Raw genomic sequence first — 25102 nt, forward strand, 5'->3', positions numbered from 1 at the left:
AGTAAATTCCTCATGCTTTGCTTTTTGAGTGCAAACTCCTGAAATAGGGGAGTACATTCTGCAGCTTTTGGTTATTTATCAGACTTATGGATGTTTTAAATTACATCTGCTTGCCAAGTCCAAGTACTCCTGCGTGGTTATGTAATACATTCCACAGCATTAATTTTCAGGAAATAGGAGAAAATATGGCTGTGCTTGTAACTGCCTTTTTCCCTCTACTTTAATTGTAAATGTAACTACCTTACTGGATTAGCAGTTGTATGGCATTATGTCTTCTGTGAAGGTAAAGGTCTCTCTTTTTCTGCTTCTAGGTTGCTCTATGTGCTTCATTTGCTTATCTTAGGTAGTGATTTTTTTATTTCCCTTGTAGCAAGAGTGTTCTCCAATTAACTATTTGAAGACTTAAGAAAAATGTTAGATATATGTTGCTATTTCAGTATAAATATCTTGCTCCCAAAGTTGCTTGTGGAAAGTAATTAACTGAAAATTTTGCATTTTTTTTCCTTTTAAAGGAAGCTTCTGTGCTGTTCTAAAAGAGTTAGTGGCTGACTTGACTGTCCCAGATAGCCAGATCGATGCCTCGACATTCTTGCTTCCACCCCTTTGTCATGAGAATGATCTCCTTTTACTTGGTCCCTTACTGCAGGAGACTGACCACCGATTTATCGAAGAGCAGGTACTTTTTGATCTAGTATAATGGTGGTATTATATTTGCATACAGTTCTAGTTATTTGGGTCAGTGCTGGTTTTGTCTTGGTCAGAAATATGGTTATCACTTTTTTCCTTCTTACAGCTCCTTTTAGGTAACAGCATAGCTGGCGGCAGCCTGGAATATGACCCTTACTCAATTTATGAGAAAGTTGCAAAAGGTGATTCAGTACCTAAACCACTACCTCCTGTATTGTCTGTTATCAGTGCAGCAACTCGTCTTTTTGGAGTTATGTTTTCCCATGTAGCAGAATCTCACAGGTAAAGTAGTAATTTTAACTGTTGGGGAACTTTGGAGATGCTGAAAGATGATCACAGTGTTTGAGATTAAACACAGAAGAAAACAATTCTGAAAAAATAATTCATTGTATAAGTGGATTCTGTAAACCATCTGACTAATATAATTCAGACTAACAAATTATTAGACTTTCTGTTTAAAGTTACTCACAATGAAAAGGGACATCCAGTAAGAGGTTACTGTCATTATAATAAATTCTGTTGACCAAGAAAAATTATGTTTTGTTTCAACAGTCAGATCAAAATAGAAGTTATTTTAAGAGTTATTACACAATTATTATAGCACTTAATACATAATTACTAAATGCCTTAGAACCAAAGAGGGACAAAAGGGGTAGGAAGCCGCAGTAAAATTTAATCGTTATCCTGCCTCATTCTTTATAAAATATGGATGGGAAGCAACAAGAGTGTATTTGTGTGTGTACGTATCTTCCTAATGCACACATGGCATTTTGGTTTGTTTCACATTTATAAGCACACCAATTGCTGAGGCATGAAATTCCTCAAGATTTTTGCGTGCTGTTGCTTATTCTGTGTGCTGCTGGTAATTTTCTTGAATGCAGCATTAGAGCAAATCAATTATTTTTAAATTAAACAGCTTTATATTTTCAAAGCCAATGGTAGTTAGAGCTTAGATCACAATCATTATAGGTGGCGATGGTTTTGTAATTTCCTGTGAGGGATGAGTGCTTAGTATACGAGTCCTGAGTCTTGATGTCTTCACTGTTTAGAATGCTCAGGATTTAGTGTAATGCCGAGGCAGCTGTTTGGATATGAGCATACCTGCCAATAAAATTGCCACTTGCCTTATAATATGTTCTTCTGGCTTGCCTTTACTTCCTTATTCTGTCTTCACCTACAGCTTTTTTTGTGTGTTTTTTGTTTTTTCTATTTGTCTGGGCTTTTTGCCCCTACTGTCACCAGGTTGCTGGTTTGCTTTCTTCACTTGTTTCTCAAGATCTGAACTAATTGCTGCAGATAACTGCATTTTCCTTTTCTTTTTCTTTTCCCTCCTCCTTTCTCAATTGTAAGTCAAAATGCATCATTCCCATACACAGTTCCTTTTAATAACATTTGTCTAATGTTATTTAGAGATAAGTGATTATCTGTGAATACATACATTATAAGGAAACAAAGGCAAAAAGTTCATTATTACCTATTCTAATATGGAATACAAAATTTTTTTGTAGTAGACAGGGATGCCAGTTGAAGGAAAATGCTCAAGAGTTAAGGTAATAGGTTTGTTGCACCTCTGTTTCTAAAATATATAGGCTTTGTTTTGTGTTTTAAAATAAAATAAAAAAGCTTGATTTGTTTCCTTAATTTTTAATTCTGTGGTTTCTTCTCTGGTTTTGTTTAAGGCTCCAGGTGTTAGAACAGCTGTTGAATTCCATAAAGCAAACAAAAGGATCACGGCAACAAATAGTACAGCTAAATGTTGTGTCAGCCTTTTCTACTTCCTTAAAGGTAAATCTCCTTTGTTTCTCTCTTTTGTTTCTCTCTCTCTCTGTTACCAAAACATGGCATCTGTTGGTTCAAATGTGTCTACACAGAAGTTCTTGTTTTGATTAACAGTCAAGCTGAAGATCACTCCTGTTTTCTGTGACAATATATTGTTTTGTGATGTCACACTTTTCTTAAGTGCTGAAGAGTCACAGTTTAATTTTTCCCTTTTTTTAATGTTAAAGGGTTAGGGAAACCCCATTCTAGTACACTGTACTATACTATCTTCTATACTAGTGTCATTCAAATAGGAGAGAGATGGAAAAATCTGTTTGTATCATTTCTCTCTTTATCACTGTCTCTTTCATATTTCTTACTGTATAAATAAAAAAGTAACTATTGGTAAAATAAAGTAATCTCATAACTATCTGCCATTTGTTGCTTTTCCCTAATGCTTTTTTTGTATTTTACTCTGTTCATGTGCAGTTTTCATTCTTCCCTTCTTAGACTTTCTTCAAACTAAGGCAAAATGTTTTCAGAATAGGCAAGACCTTTCATTTTACAATATTTGTAAATTTGGGGCATATTTAATATGCAATCCAGATAACTGCTGTAGCTTTTGCTTACACTCTTTTTTTGACCTGGGATTTTTTCTGTGTCATTGTTCTGTTTTCACTGGTTTTCTTTTTTATATTATTTTCTGAATTTTATACTAGTGTGTTGGTTTATTGGGTTCTACTGCAATCTATCCAGTATTTCTTAAAATCAGAATGTTGATATGATAATGTTGTGCTATGATGTACACCTACGTGGAGTTAGGCTTCTAACTCTCAAAACAGCGAATAAAAATAGAGAAATTCCTCAGATAAAAGGTGAAGAAAATCAAATTCCTTCTGGCAGTCTCGTAATTTTTGCATGACTGACAGAAAAGCACATTCTGATTACTATACTGTCTTGCTGTTTAATATATTTATTATCTGTTTTTAGCACTTGGCTAACTGCAAGGGAAGTTTAGGTCCAGAAGAAGTTAGAAGGTCTGCCCTGGCAGTAGTAATGGGTGCCTTGGAAAGCAATAATCCACTCCTAAGATGTGCTGCTGCAGAGTGTTTGGCCAGATTGGCACAGGTGGTTTCTGACAGTGCCTTCACTGCTGGATTAGCACAAGTCAGTTTTGACAAGTAAGTTCAAAAAAAGTGTGGTAAATTACTGGTTATGTCTATAAAAATGTTTGAGAAATCTACCTGGCCCCTATTATGATGATAATTTTGGAAAGCTGGTTTCCTTCATGAATTTGATGTCACTTCAGAAATTAATAGGAAAAAGCACTTCCTGACTTCTGCATGTATTTCTTAGTTTTGCTGATCTTTAAGAAGATTGTCTAAGTAAGCATGTAGACTTTCAAATAAATTAAATTGGCTGCTGTTGTAGCCACATCATTTAAGTATACCTAAAATATTTTTGGTACTTCCTTCAGATAAGAGATGACAAGTGAACTTAGAATTTTGGCAATGTAATGGTGTCTAATAAAATATTTTTCCTGATTATATACTAGAAATTCCATTTGTAGATGTGTTTATTACATAGTATCAGTCTTGATGATTACACTAACAGCTTTCTTTTCTTATAATTAATAGGCTAAAATCTGCTAGGGATGTGGTATCAAGAACAGGTCATTCTTTGGCTCTGGGATGTCTGTATAGATACTTAGGAGGAATAGGTTCTACTCAGCACCTGAATGCATGTGTTGGAATCCTTTATACTTTATCTCAGGACAGCACTTCTCCTGATGTGCAGGTACTTGTAATGTAACATTTTTAGATAAGTGACAAATTAACTGATTTATAATCTGGAGTATAAGTTTTTTCTTGTAAGAATAACACTTCACAACCTCTTAGGCATACCTCACAGGTGATGACTGGAGCAGCAAAGGCAATGAAAACCATAGCCCCTGCTCAAAATCCACCTTCCAAGCAAGAACTATGATGAGATACGGGAGGTTCTTATTTAATCATCATGAGGCTAAAATATGCTGGCTTCAAAAACAATATCTGATGTTTTAGGAATTGATTAATTTCACATTCACCTGTATCTTGACCTTGACTAGATAGTACCCAGGTTTTTTTGTTCACGGCAGTTTTTTTCTCTGCTACGATCTTTAACTCACAGCATTTTTTTCTTGAAGGGTTGTGTAGTAAATAATGGATTTGTAGCCTGAATGCTGTAGAAATTGGTCAATATACTTCCTTGAATAAGGCAAGATGTTTTGAAGACTAATTCAAATTATTTCTCTGTGGCTAAAACTGTTATCTATCAGAATAGCTTTAAAAGACATTGAGTGTATTCAATATAATTGTCTAAATCTTAGTCAAAGAATTTTTTTAAGCTTTATCTCCAATATATTCACACAGAGATTAACTGTATGTTGACATGAAACAGATGTGGCTATTGGTACAAAGTAACTGAGACTAAAACAGCATGTTGTTTTAGCAACTGTTGTAGTATTTTTTCATAATTCTCTTGTTCTTGCACATGAAACTATAAGAAATTTTACCAAAAGTAGAATGTATTTAAGGAATATTTACTATTAATTTTTTTTAATTAACAATGACAAATTTAAAATGGTTCTTTCATTGCAGAATGTATAGTTACTTGTAAAATATTTAAAATGGCTTATTAAGCATCAGGTTCTTAAAGTTTCTTTCTATAACCTCTCTATTTGTCCCTTTGGAAACTAAAAGTGCAACTTTTATTACATTTAATTACTGAATTTCACTTGATCTATAGAATTTTAAAAAGATCTTATGTTTATTCTATCATATAGACACTACATGACTGCTTCTCTTATTTTACAGGCATGGGCATTACACTCTCTGGCACTGATAGTAGATTTAGCTGGCCCCTTGTACCATGTGCATGTGGAACCTACCTTATCTCTTGTTCTCATGTTGTTGTTGACTGTGCCTCCTGCTTACACTGAAGTTCACCAAAGCCTTGGTCGCTGTTTAAATGCACTTATTACCACACTGGGCCCTGAGTTGCAAGGTATGCAACATACAATAGCATCAGCTTTGTTTGGTTTAGCAACAACATTGCTAAACTTTGAACGTGTAATTCAAATTTTATCAAAAAATAATTGCATGCTAAGTTTTTTCCTTGTTCTAAGACAATATTTCACAGGCCGTGAGTTTATGCAATCAAGATGACATGACTGCTAATTTTCAAAAAATAGTGTCTCTTTTTGACATCTTTTCCTTTGTTTGGAGAACATAAACTGGTTCCCTTGGGTTGAAAATCCTTACATCTGGCATGAAAATGGAAAGTATTCGTATTTCAAGAGTTAGGAGCCAATCTATTTCTTGGTTATGATGCAGACATTTAAAATTTGCATCTAAATCAACTTTTAGATAGCTGGACACTGTTATTTCCAGAGAGCAATGTGACTGTTACTCATTGATATTGGAGTATAACACAGATACAGAAAGTATCCTTCAAGAGGATGAAAGTCACAGGTGGCTTGGAAAAAAGACAGCTTATCATGTTTTTGAAAAAAAGAGTTGATGTTTTAAAAACAAAAACCCTTTTTTCTTCCAAATATAGGCAGCAGTACGACAGTTTCAGCCTTAAGAACTTCCTGCCTTCTTGGCTGTGCAGTGATGCAGGATAATCCTGACTGCCTTGTTCAGGCTCAAGCCATCTCTTGCCTTCAGCAGCTTCACATGTTTGCTCCTCGACATGTCAACTTGTCTAGCCTTGTAAGCTGCCTATGTGTGAGTATACGTTTACTAGTCTATATCCTTGTATTTTAAAACATTTTGTTCAGAAACACTTAAAAAATGCAGATGCTTCTTTAACCAGAGAAACTGATCATTGTGTAGTGGTGAGGTATTTCATATCCTACAGGTAAGTATTGTCTCTTTTTTCAGTTTTTTCCCCAGTTTCTGCTTCCCCTTTACAAGATGAGCACATTCTGTAGAAAACTTGGCCTTCTGAACTGCTTGCAAGTGCATTCTGCTGCTCTTATTAAGGCCGGTTGTCTGGCAGGATATACCATCCATTACAACTTGGTGCTGGATTTTTACCAGCTATTTTATGTTGGCCAGTTTTTTTCCTCTGCTGTTTTTTATGTCTCAGGTGAAGGATTGATTTAAAAAAAATTGTGTGTACTAATTACTGAGAATTGTTTTGTTTGGATTTTGATGGTGAAAAATTGTAGATTTCTCTATTTTGTAATTTCTGTAGCACTAATGCTTCAGTGTACTGATTTCTTGGCAGTCAATATAAAAATTTCTGACACATAAGTAATAGTCAAACTAAGTCTTTTTGAATAGCTGCTGTTCTGAAGCACTTAGTTCTATGAAAAAAGCAAAAATAATCTTCTGGTAGTTATTAGCCTTGGTGGGTTTTCAGGGGCTAGCTAGGGGGGTGGTGTGTGTTTTGTTTTGGTTGTTTGTTTGTTTTTTTTAAATAAGACCATCTAGTCTCCCTGTAAATCAGAGAGCAACAAAAAATCACAGACAATAAAGTATGGTGGGTTTTTTTTTAATCTCTCTTGTTTATCTTAACACAGTTCTTATTCACATCTTCCCCTGGGTAGCACTTGTATATCGTTAGTAACCATACATTGATTTTGTATAAAGTTTAGATTCCTTCTATTTATCTTTATTCAGTTTGACTAGAAACATGATTGTGGGAGCCAGGAAAAATTGAAGGAGAAGCTCTTTCAGCCTCACATTAGGTTAGGTATAGATATACTAGTTGCAGAAGAACTGGAACTCATCTGAAATGTTCTTTCTTTTAACATATACCAGCTATGATTTTCTCTTCTCTGGGTAAAACACAGTTTTTCTTACATTGACAAAATCACAACAAATCATATAAGTCACTTTTGTGCTCAGAGGATGTATTAGCATTTGGGATCATATGTAAGTCCATGTACAGTCTGCTTCCGTGTACAGTATGATCTGTCTAATAGCAAGTACCTACTAATAAAGAGGATGTCGTGATAAAGTTGTCTATATGATATTACTGATTTTTATTGTTTTTACAAATAGTCTCAAAGTACTTCATACAGTACTTTAAGAAGAAGCATGGTTCGTGGCTTGAGTGTGTGTGTTCGTGCATCTGTATACATGTGTGTGTTCACCTCTATCCCAGAAACAATTGTGAGCTTCACGAGGGAGGAGTCCACCAAAGTCAGTGGCCTTACAGGGATGAACTTTTCTCATTCTCATGAACTTGTTACAGAACTATGGCCAATATTGCTGATACTGACAATTCAGTAAACGTTAATAGTCTCTCAAGAGTGTCAGAAACAAAGAAGGTTTGAGTGTGTGCTTTGCAAGTCTGTGAGAAGATCATTGCACAAGCAGACTTCTGCATTTGCAAAACTCGCCATCCATCCATGTAGTTTCCACCCACTAAATCACCATCTCACTAGGAAAGCAGAATAAACTATTGAACTGGACCTGAAATCTGCTCTTGACTCTGTTGTTGGCTTGCAAGGTGACCCTCAGCAAGTCATTCTACATGAGTTTAAATTTCTGCAAGTAGAGAACAAGGTGCGACTGTCCTTTGCAATGCTTTTTGAAGTCTTAAGTGGAAGTAGAGTATAAAAGCTTGGCACTAGATACTGTGGATATTCACCACTGCGTTCTTTATTTAAGGCAGAAAAACAGAAGAGGCAAAGAATCTGTGGTCAGATAAATGATCTTTTCCCCTTCTGTCCATAGAAACATGAATTCTCACTCACAAAATCTTGAAAACAAACGTGCAAAGAATTTTTTTTTTTTTTTTAAATTTTATTTTTAGTTAGAGCTCCACTCTCCACCCTTTTTTCCTAAGGTTTCTGGAAAATTTCTGTGTCTTCAAACTTGCCTTTTTAAAATTCTGAAAGGACATCCCCCCTCTTTCTTTCTTCTTCCCCCCCTCTTTCTTTCTTCTTCCCCCCCTCTTTCTTTCTTCTTCCCCCCCTCTTTCTTTCTTCTTCCCCCCCTCTTTCTTTCTTCTTCCCCCCCTCTTTCTTTCTTCTTCCCCCCCTCTTTCTTTCTTCTTCCCCCCCTCTTTCTTTCTTCTTCCCCCCCTCTTTCTTTCTTCTTCCCCCCTCTTTCTTTCTTCTTCCCCCCTCTTTCTTTCTTCTTCCCCCCCTCTTTCTTTCTTCTTCCCCCCCTCTTTCTTTCTTCTTCCCCCCCTCTTTCTTTCTTCTTCCCCCCCTCTTTCTTTCTTCTTCCCCCCCTCTTTCTTTCTTCTCCCCCCCTCTTTCTTTCTTCTCCCCCCCTCTTTCTTTCTTCTCCCCCCCTCTTTCTTTCTTCTCCCCCCCTCTTTCTTTCTTCTCCCCCCTCTTTCTTTCTTCTCCCCCCCTCTTTCTTTCTTCTCCCCCCCTCTTTCTTTCTTCTCCCCCCGTCTTTTCTTTTCTTGTCTCTTTTTTCTTTTTTTCCTTTATAAATGTAGCATTAGGCATGCCAACACAACAACTGCAAGCTACCTCCTCCACCTGTCTTCCCACCCTCTAGAGCATGAGATGGTTCAGGTGCCCAAAGTATTTAGACCATCCAGTTTGTGACTATGCTAGCACTAACAAAACATGACTCAGGCAATGGATACACAGCTTCACTGGCTTGCTTTTTTTTGCCCTTTTTTTTTTTTTTTTAAATTCTGTACATGTATCTGTCATTATCTAGCTTCCCTTCTTCAGCTTCTGAAAGTATTCCTTGTTTGTCAATAGGATCTTTTTTTTCTTGGGGCTTTGCATCTAACAGTAATGCTTATCCTGTCAGTTAAATTCTTGGCTCCAGCAGAATCGAAATCATATGCTTTTAATCATGTCTAACATTAGCTCTAAAGCTAACCTGGGTGAGCACAGACTTCTAAAGAGCTTATGTGTGTAAGCTTATGATGTAAACACCAGTTTTCAGCTGCAAGACATTAAAGGTATTTTGAAACATGATAAGTATACAATGTCAATAACTATGCTGTGCTGTTGTCTTGGTACTGTTTAAGTCTAATTTTAGGGGCAGCTGGCATCCAATTTAAGTGAGTTCAATATTAAATATAATGTAAATGAACTAAGCAAATTAGGGTTTTGGTATGTTTGAGATAAGAATCTGAATTTTAATATATGCTGAATTTACGTGTAACAGTCTCCATGTGTGGTTGGTATCACTGTGATATCTATATTTTGGTTTTGTCATGACTGGTTTGTCATTTGTTTTTGTGCAGGAAATCTTGTTGGATAATTCTGTGTTGGTAGGTCCCTGTGCCTTGTTAATCCTAAACTTTTGCAGTTTGCAGTGGTGTTTTTTATTTATCTTTTATCTTTTCCTTTTAACCATTTTAATGTAATTTCTTTTAGCATGTCAAGTGACATTTGATTGTCATCCTAACCAGACCCTTCCTAACTTTCTGCAGATGGCAGACATACATTTCATATATGTGCTTAGTGAGGCATAATTTTGTTTTTAACGTGTTAAGCACAGAAAGGGAACTGTTTGTTCATTTAAGTTTGTATGTGATGCTTGCATTTTGTGTCTGTTATTTAGTTCTGTCCCCTGCTAAGAATGTGAGAGAATGAGAGAGATGAAAAATGTACATCTTGCATTATTCAGTAGCCTGAATTGGATCCTCTGTTTTCTTTCCCTATTAAAAATGAGCACGGAATTTATGCATGTCCAACTTGAAGTAGAACATGTAGTCTGCTTGCATAAATGTTGCATTAAAAGCCTCACTTGTTGTTTTTAAGTTTCAATGAAAATATCTTGCAGACATACTTATTGAATCAGGTTTCTTTTCTTTTAGAAGAATTATGCAGAGAGTGTATCTTTGTGTGTATTAAATATGTAATTCTGAGTAGATTCATGTGCATGCACAGAAATTCAGAAGACGAAGCTTAGTTTTGTTAATGTAACAAAGCTGAAATTCTGTACCACTTACTCTTTTTTGTCCTTAAATTGTTCTTTTTAACTGTATGTTAACTAATATATATTAGTCATTTTGACTAACATATATTGACCTGTTGCTGACGAATGAGGAGCATGACCTTACCGCAAGGTTTCTGCAGCAGACACTCAGCTCTGTCTATTTTAAGGATGGTGACAGCTAAGGGTACACAATTGCTTAGTTGCAGAGAATGACTTTTTTGATAATAACCTAAACTTAATTTAAAAGAAACTGCATAAATATTTGTGCAGCCATCTTGCCTGGCCACACAGCTCGTTCACTGTATCTTTGGAATCCCCTTCAGAATGTTCTTAAAATTGAAAGCAAGCAAATAAAAATCAGAAAGCTCCACTCTAACAAAAAACCTTGAGGCTATACTTGGGTTTTTAAAGTATTTTTCCTTGTTCCTGTAATAATTAATCAGTTATCATGTATTTTTCAGTACAAAAAGCAAACACTGGCCTGGTGGTGTTAAAATATGGTGATACTCTAAACTTTTTTGCTAGAAACTGCTCAGGAGAGCTGACTTGTCTCAGTGTGATACATTCACCAGTGACTCTCACCCTTCCTCTCACCTTCTCTAAAATGTAATTTAATGTAAACTGAGTATATAGTATTTTTTGCGATGAAATTGCAGCAGTGTTCTCTTTGCTCTTTCTTATAAACTTCTTTTCATGCATGGAGTTCAGATTTACTAAAGCCTGATTGACTGTCTTGCCCTTGGTTACACTGGCATTTCTCTAGTTACGTGTCAGGATGATTTGAGTAATTTTCTCTTGCACTGAGTTTTCAAGCCCATTATATATACCCTGTAGTCAAAGCATAAAGTTAATTGTTCATTGAGACCGCAATTCAGCTGTCATTGAAGTTAATGGGGGTCTTTCTACTGATATTGGTGGTAGTTGGATCCAGCCCCAAACCAGTCTTATAAGTTACCTTTGGAGAGAAAATGTTAAAAGTACTAATATGTTAAAATTGATTACAGGAGTTGCAAAACCTTGGGGGGAGGGACAGTTGGAGAAGCTGAGCAAAAAAAGCATCAATTACATGCTTACTGACTTAACAGATTTGTTGTAACTGCAATTGTTCAGAAAATACTGGCCTTACTGAGGTATTGCTATAAAGGTTTGTTAGCCATCTAACTGTTTCTTCTTGCATGTTTCAGGTGAATCTCTGTAGCTCATACTTATTATTGAGACGTGCAGTGGTAGCTTGCTTACGTCAACTTGTGCAAAGAGAAGCTGCCGAGGTATCAGAATATGCTGTTGCGTTAGTTAAAGAGAGCAGAGAAGATTTTACTCCAGGTAAGGTATTGAAGTTTTGAGATCAAAGAGCTTGACACACTGATAGTGAATTTTAAACACGCTCTGCTATGGGTATGAAAACTTTGCTACATTCTTGAAATCTTTAACTCAAAATAGTTTTTCTGCTTCAGTTCTCTATATAGTACCAAATTATAGAAGCATCCAAACCATTTCTTAGTGATAAAATGAAGATTCTATTGCTTTTCATATACTGTAGATAGTAAAGGTCACTAAATGAGAAAATGCAAGTGGAGTTCCAGAGAAACCTAAGCCTATCTAGCCAGTAGCTGTTGTAGTAACTGCTTCATAGTCCTGCATTTAACATGCATATTCATAATTTTATTTTCCTGCATAAATCTCTTCTTAAATTAAAAATCTGTCATTGAGGGAAGGTGTGTAAAACCTGTTGAAGAAAGTTTCTGTTGACCTCTTTGCAGAACTGGTTAAGTAATGGTCAGCTGGGGTCCCTAGAATTATTAACATCCTAAGGTTTGGGGTTTTTGCTAAAAGGCCTGAGATCACTAGTTCATCCTCATGTGCCTTCCTGTGAGGAAATGGTGGTAATAAATGATTTCACTTTGGATTTCATTTCAAGCTCATTTGGAAATTTTCAGAAAAGATAGGCTATAGCCATTTTGTAAAACTCCTGATTTTTAAAATTGGTAATATTGAACAAATAAAAATTGGTCATATTCATTTAACAAATTATTTTCATGTGTCTGGTTTTGAGCTATGTTGGAGAATAATTTTAACTTCCCTTTCAAGTTAAAACATTGTTTTAGAATTACCTTATGACTCAGTGTAAAAAATCAGATGGCCAAAGATAATTTTTTTAAGGAGCTCAGATGCTATGGTGATGGTAATGCCATGAAATTCAGAGTAGGATTCTTTTTTTTCCCTGGGCTAACTTTCTGTCTGTTGTCAGTATGTTTCTGTAAAAGTTCAAAGTTTGTTTTGTACTGAGATGATTTAGATATGGTATTAAAGCAATTAATACTATTATTTCAAAAGTATTTCAGAGCTAGATACTTATTCACAAGATACCCTGTGTGCAACCTTCAGTGGGGTTTCTGTGGTCATTACTGCAGTTTTGTGATGTACAGCATTCAGCTCACAGACTTTGTTCTTAGCAGATGTTAACATCAGAGAAATAGGCCTGGAGGGGGCATTGCTGGGCTTGCTGGACAAAGAATTGGATCAAAGATTGTGCCAAGATATCAAAGAGACTCTGACTCATATGCTTACTTCAATGGCAGTTGAAAAGCTCTCTTTTTGGCTGAAGCTTTGTAAAGATGTTCTTGCTGCCTCAGCTGGTAAGTCCTAATACACTGTAGTTGAGAACACAATGAAAATAAGGCCTGCAGCACTACAGTATGTCACTAAGGGAAAGTATTCTTGTTTCTTGAATGTTTGACATTTTTGAAGTGTATCATCATCCTTCATATTGAAACATTGGACCCTTTAACTTAGTTCTTTCAGAAAGAATATTACTTTCTCCCTTCTGATTGCCTTTTACCTATTGAACAAGTTTTGGTAAACATTTTAGTATGTCTTGCCTGTTCATATTCTGGTTGATTTATAGTCCTAATGTTAACTTATTTCCATATCAGAAATGGAAATACAGAATGAATATATTTGAGTTTGTGGGTCCTGTGCAATTACCTATATGAAAAATATTCAGACCCTCTCTTCTATTTATAACAGGAATGATGCAGACCTACTATATGATAATGAAACTCCTGAGCAGATGTAATTAATTACTGTGCTGAATACTTGGGGGGGGGGGGGGGGGAATTCTTTTCTTTTACCTGCAGTGAAGGAGGAAAACTTCTTGGATTTAGATGTTTTGATTTCGAAAGGTACTAGCTTCTAATGTGTTATGCTTATTTTAAAAATTATTTTTTTTTCTTTCACTTCTTCCACTGCCATTCTTTATTTACGTTTGTGGTATTGATCTTGTCTTCCATCAAGTAATACCAAGCAAATGCAGACAGTTTTGTTACATTTTATTTTTAATTCTAGCATTTACTTTAAGACACCAAGGTTGAAGGGAGTCATAGTGAGTTGGAGGTTAGAGATGACTTTGAAGAGATTTTCTTGTGAGTCCTCCTGTAGTTTTCAGTTACAGTAAGAAAGAATATTACATTTCTTCTTTTCCCCCCTTGTGTCCTAAATACAGATTTCAATACAGTAGCGTCAGTAGATACCACTCAAGAAGAGGAAACTGCCAAAGTGGACGATGGATCTGTATTAACGTCTGACAGTGATGAGAGGTTCCATCCTTTCAGTAACCCACGATGGTCTACCAGAGTTTTTGCTGCAGAGTGTGTTTGTAAAATTATAAGCCAGTGCGAAAATGCAGGCAGTGCACATTTTGACATAACTTTGGCTCAGGAAAGAAAACAACGTGATTCAAGAGGTATGTGTTACACACTGAAAGAATTTCACAGAATGCAAAGTATGCTTAAAACAAATGTTAGCTGTTTGCATCTCAGTGACATTCATCATAAATTTGTTGATTGTAATAGTTGAAACCTTTAATTACTCTGATTAGAAGCCTATATTTATTAAGGTGTAGAACAATTTTTATTTGTCAAAATATTGGCATGTCACTGCAGCATTTACACTCACTTTCCTGGTTATAGTACCATGGCATATGCATAGCAAGCCATTGTTTCTGCGTAAGCACTGGCAATCAGAATTGATAGGTGGCACCAGCCTACAACGTCACAGATTGGTATCTGGGAGCATGACTAAAAAACTCTACTTTTTTTCTTTCCATAATTTGCATAATCACCAGTAGAAACACAGTACCAATTTTCAGTACCTCTCTATGTTTATCTGGAGGTGTTTTCCTCAAAACTCTTTTTTTTAGAAAATCTGCCTTATACATAAAGATATTTATGCTTTATTCTAAGTACTTTTTTTTCCACATTCAAATGGAAAGGAGCCTAGATCAGCTAACATAAGATGTCTAGGTATAAGATCATTGTATGTGTAAGCTGCCTTAAGTGAATCCTTGATATGTAGTAAGGTAAAATGTAACATACACATTTTGAAAATGTTGGGAGCGGTCTTATAAAATGTATTATGTCTAAATCTAAATTTAATAAAACAATTTTCTTTTTTAATGTCCGTTTTCTCTTCAGATGACTTTTTGGTATTGCATTTAGCTGACTTGATCCGTATGGCTTTTATGGCTGCCACAGATCACAGTGATCAACTTCGTCTTTCTGGGCTTCAAACATTGCTAATTGTTGTTCGGAAGTTTGCAGCTGTTCCAGAACCGGAGTTTCCAGGTCATGTAATTCTGGAGCAGTATCAAGCCAATGTAAGCACCTTGCTAATAACTTAGAAAAGTTTATAGTTACAGTTAATCACCAAAAGAAATTTGCTTTTTGTAGTGCATATGAGTCGCATCCCAAAGTTGGAGCAACTCAGATTCATGGATTTCCTTTGTCAGCATTAAGGTGAAATGACACCAGGGGAGTTCAAACAACAATCAACATTTATTCAACCTAGCTAACCTTGTCCAAGTACAAGTGAACTTATCAATTTGAACCTTGGATCATGTCATTAAGCCGCTGTTTGAAAAGAGAAGGGAGGTGTAGAAAAAGAAGCAGAAAAAGGAACATGAAGCTGTGTCAGAAGGAGAGCCCTCCGGTTGAGTCACGAGGTTCAGAGCAGACCCTCTTGCTTTCTGGACTCCTTCTCGAACAGGAGCCCAGGGGCAGCTGGATCCACTCCTAGTCTCAGACTTGGTCAACGTTTTATGTTTAAAAGGATGAGGTGTAGGGACTGTGGATAAGAGAGAAGAAAAAGAGGGAAAGACAGAGAAAGAAAGAAAGAGAGAAGAAAAGGGTTTCACCAGTCCTGGGTCCAGCGTTGGTCCAGCCAGTGTAGAGATCCAGTTCCGGAGGGCGCGCACTGAGAACTCGTTCTTCCTTCTTTTATAGTGTGTTAGTCGGTGGTCTCGACATGCGCAGTTCACTTTCCTGGGGTTCTCTGGAATCAGTCAGTGAGCTTGGGGGGGGTGTCACTGGGGAGTTGCCTCTCTTTCCCTGCTGGCATGACCACTTAAGATAGAAGCACAGTCCCATCTTCCGTGGGGCCCCCTCCTCCAGGCACATATGCTGCACTCCTTCTCCTGGTCACTTAAGATAAGGAATTGCAGCTTTGGAGAAGCGCGGTCCCACCCTCCGTGGGGCCCTCTCCTCCGGCCACATTGTCCTGTTCACACAACTCCAGCGTTTTTACAGAGGCCGTCTTCTCCACCAAAGTTCTTTAACGAATGTTTGAGACATTGACTGTAATTTGTCAGGCTGTCACAGTATGCTAGAGTTGTGTTTCAGTTAGTTTGTTGCTGGAACTATTATTAATTTATTTGGACTTAACTTCCTTAGAAAGCATCTTTTCAGTTGGCATATAATGTTTTAGCCCCAAAGTTTTTCAAGTTTCACCATTTTTCCCTCTTCCCTATTTGAATACAGCAAAAAGAAAATAGAACATTGGGAGATTTTTTGGAAAGCGTTGGTTTCAGAGTGTGGCATTATTGCAAGAAACATTAGGAACAACTATCATTTAAAACTCTGCTTAGAAGTAAGTAGCCTTTGCACACCAGAGATCACACTAGGTGATCTTGGTCAATAAATAAGCTAGAGGAGGTAAAAGCGTGGATGGTACTCACAAGGTCTATTTCAGTTAAGTCTTGGTTGAGACTTAGAGAAAAGATGTCCTGATCATTTTGCGTTCCAGACTGCACTCGCGTTACTTATGACAGGCAGCTGTGTAAAGCCTCATCTGGCTCCCATTCTTCAATTTCTATCAGGCATTGAATAAGTCAGATCACTTTCTTCCATAAAAATGGAGAGATCATGATACTGAAGACATCCCAACCCACATTGCTTTTGCAATTAGAATTCTATTCTACTGGCACTTCTTTGTGGGAAAGAAGAGTTGCCTTGATCTAATCTGAAATTATCAAGGAAAAAAGAATACACTATCTGTCCTTGCTGTCCAAAACCATCAAGCAGGTCACAAGTAGAGCTAATAATTCCCCTTTTAACCTTCACTAGCCACAAAGTGTTTCTGCTAATACTATGCATAGATCTTCTCACCAACATTTTCATAGAAGTTGAAGAGATGTGAAGCAGTTAAATATCTAGTCTTTTTCTTGTCAATTCTTTTACATAACAATAACCAGAAATAGATGGATATAGATTTTCCAGACTTAAGTAATGGTTTCCTGAAATCTTGTTCAGAAGTTCCTTAAATGAAGTCTGAGCTTTAGGGGGTCTTAAGAAACTGTCATTAATTGTCATTAAAATCAACTTATTTTCACAAACTTGTATTTGTAAGTACTTGTACTAAACTTTGTATTTTCATCCCAAAGAGCATCAGACTTAAGTCTGAGTTTTCAGATATCAGCTAAAGCAGCAATGGAAATTTTCATTAGCCTTTAGTGAAATGGTTTTCAACAGTGAGAGTAGGTAAAATCTCTCCAACCTGGTAAGTATATGTTTGTGTGTTCTTTATTAGGTGAATGGAGTTTATGCTGTCCCCTTCTTTCACTTTGCAAAGCTGACCAACTTCAGCTGTTTGTTTCCTTAAATCTGTATTCTTTCTGAGTAAGGAAATGTCACTCATTTGGTGTCTGGCAAGTCTTTCATGGTTTGGAACATTGTTTTTTCTTTTGAGGGCCACTCACCAATTTAAGAGTTCAGAAAGGAAGAGGTTTCTGTTTCAGTTTTAGACTGTGCAAAAAATAGAATCAACTTTGAAGACCCCCCTCTCAGAGAGAACCATGTCTTCAGTGTAAGCAAAACAAAACAATAAAAGTATGACTGCAGCTGTCCCCCTGCTCTTTAACCTCACTGAAACGGTCTGTGGAAAAATGAAAAGGAAACTATGCTTTATAAAGGAAAACTGCAACAAAGCCTGCTTATGAAAAGTAATTATTTAGTTAATTGTTCACTATGTATTAAATGTTGTATAACTTCTCTTTAGGTTGGAGCAGCACTTAGGCCTGCCTTTGCTCCCGAAACTCCTCCTGATGTCACAGCAAAAGCATGTCAGGCAAGTGTTGAAAGTCAGAAGTTTTAGGTAATAGACCCTCTGAAATTTTCTTTTTGCTTGATAAGTCACACAAGACAAAGGAAATAAATCATCTAGCTTCAAATCCCCAATACACACAAAATAATGTCACCCATGTTAGCTCTATATTGTAACAACTCAAAGATTTTATGTACTTTCAGATCTTTTGATAAACTTTATAGCTGTTGATGTTTTGGCTGTTATTTATGACATCCCTCTAATGTTTCTGGCTTTCATTACTTATGTATACTAAACTGTAATGTCATTTGACATTGATTATTATCCAGGAGTAACTGTATCTCAGTAGAAGTTAAATCTGGTTTTCATATTTTTACAAATGGAAAAAAGAGTATCCAGTGGTGTTTCGCTCTTGTTTCTCATTATTTCTCTTTCACAACACTAGGTATGCAGTGCCTGGATAGCAAGTGGTGTAGTAAGTGATCTTAATGACCTTCGAAGGGTTCACCAGTTGCTTGTATCCTCTTTGGTCAAAGTGCAGGCTGGGAAAGAAGCACAAAGTCAACAATATAATGAAAGCACCTCAACTATGGAGATACTGGCTGTGCTTAAGGCTTGGGCAGAGGTTAGTGTAACAGCTCTGTAATGATAGTCTGGATATCTGGTAGGTAAGTTAGAACCTTTCAGACAGAACTTCTGGAATTTCTTACATGCTTCATTAAGTAGAAGTTGCTGGTCCTTAAGAAATATTAATTTCTTAACATGTTCTAATATTTCAATATTCGTTTTAAATTTTCATGGTATAAATGGCTATGGTTATGGTCCACTGAACATACCACCTTAAATAGGTGTCATTTTTCTCATTGTCTATTGGCATTTAATTTCTTACAGGTAGCTCTTGTAAGTTAACAATGTCAGTTCAGTCCTGCATTGGCTAACTGCCTTAAAGTCAGCTCATGTGAATGACTGTTTTAGTATATGTAAATGCAAGGTTAGATATTTCAAAATAAAAAATGTGAACAATGTATGTAATCTCCAGAAGAGGTGTCTTAGAAAGCACTGATAATGACCTTGGATGCTGGCGGTTCATAACCAGCTAAATATGAGCATGTTATGTAGTTAATATGATATTTCCGTGTATAACCAGGGAGCTATTTTGAAGGAGAAAGCAGGCAACAGATAGCTTATATGTGAACATTTGTAGAAAAACATACCAACCTCTGGTGTCCATACTTGACAAAGGATTGGCAAATTGAAGTATATCAGTCTATTTCATCTATTCAGGAAAAGATAAGGTGCTGTGATCAATTTAAAATTATTATATGGAGAAAAGGTTTTTAATGGCATATAACAGTAACCTATCACTGGTCAGAAGCTGAGACAAAATTCAGACTAGATATGAGGCTCAACTGTAAGAAGTGAAGATCTGTAGATTGTTCCAGTCTATAATTAAGATCACTAGAATTCTTCAAAGCAAACTCTGTGTAACTTTCTACCAGATCTCAGATATGAGAAACTATGACAAAGTAAACTGGGGATAAGCTTTTGTGACCTGTAATTTACAAATATTTCACTTAAGCCCTGGGGAGTTCCATCTCACTTAGGATCTTACCTATTTCTTGTTTCCAGCATTTGAAGGAATTCCCCCATTCTGTTGCGGGGAGGAGTGAGAGAGGGGCTTGGTGGTTGCTTAGTTTCTGGCCTGGGTCAACCTGCTACAACTAGCAAACTTGAAAAAGATACGGAAATCATAATTGCAGAAGATGGATACTCACAAAAGCTAACTTTAGATTAGTTGAACTGGTCTCCTATGTTTCCTCTATAGCTGCGGAGAAGAGCTTCCCTCCAGGGGCATTCAGGAGAGACTAAAGAGGGCTGCTGGTCTGAAACATTCTCAAGTCTATCTTTTTTGATAGTGTCGTGGTTTAACCCCAGCCAGCAACTAAGCACCATGCAGCTGCTCACTCACTCTCCCCGCCCCCCCGCAGTGGGATGGGGGAGAGATTCAGGAAAAAAAAAAAGTAAAACTCATGGCTTGAGATAAGAACAGTTTAATAGAACAGAGAAGAAGAAACTAATAATGATAATAACAATAACAAAATGACAATAATAATAATAGGATTGGAATATGCAAGTGATGCACAATGCAATTGTTCACCACCCACCGATCGATGCCCAGTTAGTCCCTGAGTGGCAATTCCCCCTGCCCCCCCCCTAGTTTTTAGTATATAAACTTCCCCCAGTTCCTATACTAGACGTGACGTCACATGGTACGGAATACCCCTTTGGCCAGTTTGGGTCAGCTGCCCTGGCTGTGTCCCTTCCCAACTTGTGCCCCTCCAGCCTTCTCGCTGGCTGGGCATGAGAAGCTGAAAAATCCTTGACTCAGTATAAACACTTCTTAGCAACAACTGAAAACTTCAGTGTGTTATCAACATTGTTCTCATACTGCACCCAAAGCATAGCACTAGGAAGACAATTAACTCTGTCCCAGCTGAAACCAGGACAGATAACTAGAGAGGCATCTAGGGAAATTAACCTTCTCACATTGAATTTAACCTACTGATGGTAACACCCAAAGTTTACAAATGGTGCAAGACTGTACTCTTCATTCTTTACTGCTAACACAGAGTAATATATAGTTTTGAGAAGTTGGTTGCAAGTGCAATATGTCATTTCAGTTAAAAGAAGATTCAGGAATGATTTGACTGTGGTTTCAGCATCATGATTGTAAGTATATTATTTAGTAATAAGTTCTTTAGTCTTGTAGCTATAACTGTAACAGGGTTTGATGATTGGAAGCTGAAGCTGGAGAAGTAATATATTAATTTTTAAGAGCAGGGAAGTTAACTGCAGCTATGTTTAGGACTTTTAGTAGGTTTCGCTTTATTTGGACTCCTGCATCAAAATTAGCTGGGGGAGTGGATTCAGAAGGTTTAGAAAATAAGTGCTTGTTCACCTGTGCCTATCGGACTTGAAGCAGGAATAGATTTTAGGAAACCTCATGCCCATTCAACAGGCAGTCATGCTAATGATCACAGTAGTTTTCCAAGTGTTAATATTGTAAATCTCTCTCCAAATATATAAACAGGTTTACATAGTTGCTGTTGAAAGGCAGAAAAATCAGAGTGATGCACACAATCACTGTTTAAAAGTTGGAAACTCTGCAGAAGAAAGCTACAAAGGTGTAACATCTTCAACCAGTGGACTTCTGGACTTAGTACAGGCAGATCTTGGAATACTAAGCAAGCTCTGGCTTTCTGCACTTCAGGATTTTGCTCTCTTAACTTTGCCTTCAGAATATGCATTGCAACTACCTGCTGAAGGTAAGAAGGCAAATCAGTTGTATTTTCATAGGTCACTTGTAAGTGCACAACAATAATATCCCAACTGACTTCTGTTAAGATCACAGTAAAATTAAATTGTATAGAGAATATGCATAGTTGTATACCTATCTAAAGATAAAGACTGCTTTTGAGAACAGAGATTTAACTGATGTGAAAAGTAGTTTGTCTGGTACTCTTGTTTGTTGGCTAATTTTATCGTTGAAAGAAAAAAGGTAATTGTATTGGATTCTATCCAAATAAATCGAAATGAAGTGCCCTCATTAGCCTGAATTTTAATACTGAATATTTAAAAAAAAAAGTCATACATAAAAGATGATAAATGTAATTTCAATAAAAATAAGAATCCTGTTTTATAAGAATGAGAAAATATGGTAGTTGAAAGTAAATGACATCCTTAAAACTGTAACTTCTCTTCTTGTAGGTGGTACATTTTATACAGCAGAGACAATTGAAAATGCCAGACCTCATTACTACAACTCCTGGGCACTGATACTTTATGCTACAGCATTATGGCTTACTAGCACAGGTTTCATTGTTGTTGATCCAGATGAAGGAGTTACTAATCTCTCTAGACCTGTCACCCCAACTACAATGTGTCAAGATTCTTCTACCAGGCCCTTGGTGAAATCTCCTGAGGATGTGAATACTGACAGATTTCATCTTATCTTGGGTTAGTGAGTGCATAATCTGTATAGATGCTGTACGCCAGAATGTAATTTTTAATAGATAAAACTGTTAGCAAACAAATATTTAATTACTCACATTTAACTGCATTGTTGAATATTGCATCTCTTAGAAAAATATAGTCAGAAGAATTTTAAGTCCTGGTGAGAAACTCTAGAGCGTTTTCCCAAATGTGGTAGAAAAAACGCTCAGTGTGAGCTAAACAAGTCCTAAACAAGTGCTTACTGCTCTGCTTATAAACATACACGTTCAAGGGTGGATTTTATTGTGGTTGTACTGCCACAATTACAGAGTGTACGGTTTAGGTCACTGAAGTACAGTTTTACATCACAGAATAGTGTGTAGGTTGGAAGGGACTTGTGGAGGCCATCTTGTCCACCATCCCCTTCTCAAGCAGGGCCACCTAAAGCCAGTTGCCCAGGGCCGTGTCCAGGCAGCTTTTAAATATCTCCATGGATGGAGACTCCACAACCTCTGTGGGCAACCTGTGCCAGTGCTTGGTCACCCTCACAGTAAAAAAGTGTTTCCTTAAGTCCACATAAAGCTCTCTTTAAGCCTCCGCTCCTAGAGAGGCTTATCAGACAGTTGAATTCAGTCCCGGTTCTCTAAATTTACACAGTTAGGCATTTCTGGTTATATTTTTTTCCTTTGGTCTGTCTTTTGTATCCTTCTTTTGTAATCCTTTTTTGGAATGGGTTTGCATGACCCAGATGCATATGGCGTCTTTTGAATCCCAGTCCTCCTGCACAGACCCAGTTTCCTTTTGAATTCCATTGCTCCATCATTTAAAAGTGGGACCTCTGATACAAAAGCTGCTCTTTTCCCCTGCTTCCTATACCACTGGATTAGTGCTTCAAATTTCATATACTTTACCATGGACACCTGGTTTGTTTATTCTGCTTCTGAACATATTCCACTTGTTCATTTTCAATTCCTACAGAGAAGCTGAAAGAACTTTACGACACGGACACTTTCTGTTGCACAGCTGTTCTTTAGTGTACATTGATCAGCTTCCCAAGTTATCACACATTTTGGAAATACAGTTGTACAGCTGGGATGAGAATATGGATCACAGTTTATATGAAGTTTATCTCCAATGTCATAAAATGTTATCTGAAGGGTCCTGAAAGCTCAGAAAAAAGTGACTGTTTTTATCTGCTCTAGGATTTGCAAGCTTCAGCTTCATGTAATTTACTTATTGCTGGTGATCCAGTTGTGGTAGCTGCGATATTTAGCATTTTTGTAAAATGGAAAGGTAAAGCTTCAGCCTCTGAGTTTATAAACTATTATTACTTTCTCTATTATCTCCTTCTACTACATAAATCAGTGTGATTAGGCAAATATTCTGCTATATATTCATTATGAATCGTCTGCCTATTCATTGGACCTAGAGTTCAGTGTTTTACTCAGAAATTGCTCTATTTTTTTTATTTAGTTATGTTAATAGCCAGTTATAATCATGTCTTATACTGTCCAGAAGCTGAAGTTCTTTCACTGTTTTGAGGGAAATAGAGTTCTTGCCCCAAGATATTAACAATAGGAGATTAATTCACTTAATGTAAAATGCAAATGCTATTTCTATGTCTGCGCAACCTACTGTTAGGTTACTTCATAATTGACAAAATTACTTCTTAAAATTTCAAGCACGTATGGGTTTTTTCTTCTGATGCTTACAGGAATTGCTGTGGAATTTCTCTGCTCTCCTCGATCAGATGCAGCAATGGAGAACATTATTGCCTGCTTACGTGCCCTACAAGCTCTCTTTGATGTTCCATGGCCAAGGTCTAAAATAGGTGGTGATCAGGTAATGTTTTAATGATCAAAAGCCCCCCAGAATTAAGGCATAATTTTAGTTTGAACAGTATCTCTACTCCCTTGTATATCCAGGAATCTTCAACACATAAGTAATAGGTGAATTATATGCTTTACCAAAATCCAAAGCTGTAGAGGGAGTAGAGAAAAAGAGCACAACGTGGAACCTGTAAGAAGACAGTGAGGGGCAGAGAACTTGATGACATTTGGTCAGGAAGGAGTAACTAGATGAGTGGGATGAGACCCAGGTAAAGACAGAATTCCAGAAAAAAAGAGTTCTCTTAATCTGTCAAGGGATAGTTCATTTAATTCTGTTGTAAATATTGAAGATGATAAAAGGAAACTGGACAAAAGCAGTGGTATTAAAAACAACAAAAAGCAAACCCCCAAAAACCACAACACACCAGTGATACTAAAAAGCATTAGTAACTTTAAAATTCCTTTTTTTTTCTTTAAATTAAGCTTTATACCATCCTGTGTGCTATACAATTGTCTTAACACAGGCAAAAGTGATAAAACCTGTAGACACACCCAAGTTCTGCTGACTCTTGATGCTCTCTACAAGGAAACGCATATACTTTAGGAGGGATACAATGTAGTATCCCCACCTTCAAGACTTAAAAAGCCATAAGATAAAGATTACTTGGGGTTTTTTTTAGTAGGTTTAAGTGCCTTGTCTCTAAATTACTGTGATATTGTTGGGAGAATTGAGCAGGACTGCTGCTACTTGGGAGCTAGGAGCTAGATGTTGAACAAAATCCCAACTCCTATGATTGTATCAATTATACTGTGTTCCTTAGTGAGATTAGTAAGAGTAATACTATTGGCTTTAACTAGTTTCTAAAATTCTTGCATTAAAATGGGGATATATTAAGCATTTTTCTTACTGTAGGAGTTGGGTGTAGAGCTGCTGAATGTTTTGCATCGACTGATACTGACCAGAGAATCACCTGATATTCAGCTTGCTGCCCTTGAAGTGGTTCGACTGATTCTTTTTGCAGCTCAGGAACATGTGAAGGAAAAGCGGAGAAGTGCAGAAGGTACGGTAATGTATGAGATACTGAATACATATTATCAGGGTTAAAGCCATTCTTTCTTGGAAAACTGGATTCTTGAAGGTGATATTCCAAGGTGCATCTTAATTGAAGTGTTTCACAGGTGGTGAATAACCCTGGTTAAGTCAGTCCAGGTGCCTGACATAAGAAACCAGGGTGGTATGATAGATAGCACGTGGGTTTGGTGGTGACTAGAGGGCATGAAGTGAGGAGGAAAACTGGAGAAACTGCAGTTGGGATAGTCTTGTGTGGTGTCAGGGAGGGAGGAGTCTTAGTAAAAAGCTGGAATCAGCTGCAGTAAAGTGATGGAGAGACTTGGCACACACAGCTGTTAAAAGCTAGACTCTACTAGTTTCTCTGATTGTAACTTCCTAAAGTTCATTTTCTAAAAGAAAAAAATAGAGAAGGATGAAAACACTTATATCAGGTGACATCATATTGGCATGGTGCCTCAGCATGTTGTATGTCT

The 25102-nt window shown here is 36.9% G+C and overlaps 1 protein-coding gene across 6 annotated transcripts in view; it reads left to right on the forward strand.

The window, feature by feature from the left end:
• HEATR5A (HEAT repeat containing 5A) overlaps positions 1-25102 on the forward strand; it is a 69467-nt gene that overhangs the window by 36658 nt on the left and 7707 nt on the right. For 3 of the 6 annotated variants that reach the window (XM_075030318.1, XM_075030323.1, XM_075030324.1), the window contains 18 exons: positions 513-676; positions 794-969; positions 2367-2472; positions 3436-3626; positions 4083-4242; positions 5301-5490; positions 6046-6215; positions 9664-9690; positions 11546-11684; positions 12815-12997; positions 13864-14103; positions 14834-15015; positions 17691-17759; positions 18181-18360; positions 20827-21061; positions 21504-21752; positions 23443-23570; positions 24471-24618. In XM_075030318.1, the coding sequence (XP_074886419.1) occupies positions 513-676; positions 794-969; positions 2367-2472; positions 3436-3626; positions 4083-4242; positions 5301-5490; positions 6046-6215; positions 9664-9690; positions 11546-11684; positions 12815-12997; positions 13864-14103; positions 14834-15015; positions 17691-17759; positions 18181-18360; positions 20827-21061; positions 21504-21752; positions 23443-23570; positions 24471-24618 (2937 nt within the window). The remainder of the gene's footprint in view (positions 1-512; positions 677-793; positions 970-2366; positions 2473-3435; positions 3627-4082; positions 4243-5300; positions 5491-6045; positions 6216-9663; positions 9691-11545; positions 11685-12814; positions 12998-13863; positions 14104-14833; positions 15016-17690; positions 17760-18180; positions 18361-20826; positions 21062-21503; positions 21753-23442; positions 23571-24470; positions 24619-25102) is intronic. The other 3 variants (XM_075030319.1, XM_075030320.1, XM_075030322.1) reach the window with 3 other exon arrangements.

This window comes from Buteo buteo, chromosome 6 (assembly GCF_964188355.1).
Source record: "Buteo buteo chromosome 6, bButBut1.hap1.1, whole genome shotgun sequence".
In the NCBI taxonomy this organism is placed as follows: Eukaryota; Metazoa; Chordata; class Aves; order Accipitriformes; family Accipitridae; genus Buteo; species Buteo buteo.